Source organism: Manihot esculenta, chromosome 12, assembly GCF_001659605.2.
Source record: "Manihot esculenta cultivar AM560-2 chromosome 12, M.esculenta_v8, whole genome shotgun sequence".
NCBI lineage: Eukaryota > Viridiplantae > Streptophyta > Magnoliopsida > Malpighiales > Euphorbiaceae > Manihot > Manihot esculenta.
The window spans coordinates 31,920,200-31,922,577 of record NC_035172.2 but is presented as its reverse complement, the minus strand read 5'-3'; the positions used below and the strand labels follow the sequence as shown (position 1 = coordinate 31,922,577).

Sequence of the window (2,378 nt, the reverse complement as noted above, 5' to 3'; positions counted from 1 at the left end):
CATTAGAGCCAGAACAAATCAAGCTATGAACAAAGAACTGAGCAGAATGTTGCAGAGCAGCCAAGAGGAAGAGGACATAATAAAAAAAAAAAATTCATTCAGTAAACTTTGATGAAACCAGACAATCTGCAATCCATGTGAGGGTGCTGGTCTCCCACCAGCTCACCATAACAGAGCACTAGAACTCCTCAAAGTAGGTAAAAGCGCATTTTTAATAAATGCAACACAGTTTCACAACACTCTCAAAAGTTCCCCACAACTGGAATTTTTAATACATATATTAACCCACTGCAGACAAAATTCTACAGTACACAGAACAGAGACACAGAGAGAGAGAGAAGCAATGAAATTACACTAAATTGATTGTTGCATTACACCATTAAGATTGACAAGTGAAAGAACTGCACTATTTTCTCGTTTGAATTGATTTATACACTGTTGATGTTTGAGAGGAAAAAAACTATAGATATATAATATAATAAAGGGTTAAAAGGGAAGGGACAGAAAGGAAAGGGGAAAAACAAAAAGCCACCAAAATCAGTAAAATACAACTGCTAGTTGAAATAACCCCAACTGAGAAAAATAGCATTAGCCCACACCTCAATGAAATACCAAACTTTTGTTTTTTCAAGATCAATCTTTAATAACACCTAACATACCTGGAATCTTTTTCTTTTCTTCTTCCTCTTTTTTTTTTTTTTGTTTTTTTTTTCATTCTTAAGAATTCCATGGCGAAATTAAGCTCCATAATCAGGCATAAGCTGGCTATTCTTGCCTTCTTCAAGGGCCATTTTCTGCTCAGTGATCTTCAACCAAATACAAACCCCTGTAAAACTGAGCACCAAACTCGCAAACCCACTTCCCAAACCGATCCCAACGATGGTTAAAACAGACAAACCTTTACTCTTCATCGGAGGCAAAGGGTAGCCGTAAAGATCCTTATTTCCTTCAAAAGAAGTGGCATTGAATCGCGGCAAATTCCCGCTCCTGTTCCCCAATGGACCCGGGATTGGTCCTGAAAGCTTATTATTGCTGACATCAAAAGCCGATAACCTTACTAAAAGACCCAGCTGCTGCGGGATTTGACCAGTGAGAAGATTATCATGAAAATCAATCACATTCAAATAAGCACACAATGCAAGCTGTGGAGGGATCTCTCCCTCTAGTCTATTTGACGAGAGATTAAGCACTGCAAGATTAACCAAGTATTGTAAATCTGCAGGGATAGGACCAGACAGAGAGTTGGAGGAGAGGTCAAGAGTCTGCAGATTAGTGCAGTTGGAAATATAAGGAGATATTGAGCCTTGAAGAGAGAGATTAGTAAGTGAAAGCTTGTAGATTCTGCCATTGTTGCAAGTAGCACCAGAGAGATATGAGTTAAAACCAGAACATGGGTTTGCAAGATTGGGTTTTGTCCAGTTTTGAAGGGAGTTTGTCGGGTCTTTTAAGGATTGACTAAGGTGGGTTAAGCATGCTTCATCATTTGGATCTGATACTGAGAGATTAGAAGAGCTGAAGATTGTAAGAAGAAGAAGTAGAGACCAAACACCCATTTAGAAAGACAAAGAAAAAAGAAAAGTAGGATCAAATTCTTGATTAGATTTCTTTATTTCTCAGGTTGAGATTCAAAGGGCAAGAAATACAGAGAGAGAAGAAATGGGTGCTACTGTATTTATGTTGTTTCATTTAGAGGACACTCACCTTGGAGAGGAAAACATATATATATCTATAGAGGACTGTTTCTATTTGTGCAAGTGACTGTATGAAAATTAAGGAATTGAATTCAGGTGAAGGTTTTGGGAGAGGAGAGACAAAGAGAAGGAAGGTGAAGGTGAAGGTGGAGGTGGAGGGCTGGGGCTTGGGGGGAAGAGTTGGTGACCCTGAAAATGGAAGTAAGAGGAAGTGAAGAGGGGTGGGGTAGTGACCTGCACGTATGATTTGAAGCGCAAGAAAGGGACAAGACGGAAATGAAGAAAGTGATGGAGGGTATTCAGGTAATTACGCTTGAAATTCCAGGGCAATTGTTTGGTGTAGAACATAATGTAGAGCTTGGGGACTCGAGGCTAGACCTGGACAAAGAGCCTGTTTCGGTTCAAAAATGGTGATTTGATTTAATTTAAGGATCAAATCAGAATCAGATTGATTTATGACGGTTCAAAAATAAATTCAATTTTGATTCAGTTCTACAGCCATTACGGTTATAATTTTTATCATTTCTATTTCAGTTTCAATTAAATTTAAATTTTAAAGTCAATTCGATTTGGAATTTAAAAAATTTAAAAATTATAAATTTAAATGAAATATAAAAAATAAATATAAATTTTAAATACTATTGAATTAATATTTAATTAAATAAATAAAATGCACAAAATATTTTA

General features: G+C 36.8%; 1 protein-coding gene across 1 annotated transcript; it reads right to left on the bottom strand.

The window, feature by feature from the left end:
• Positions 1–332: 332 nt before the first annotated feature.
• On the bottom strand, positions 333–1,933 carry LOC110627709 (receptor-like protein 44). The gene has a single exon (XM_021774059.2). It carries the CDS (start codon positions 1,551–1,553, stop codon positions 738–740), a length of 816 nt encoding a protein of 271 aa, XP_021629751.1. The 5' UTR covers positions 1,554–1,933; the 3' UTR covers positions 333–737.
• Positions 1,934–2,378: the final 445 nt, after the last annotated feature.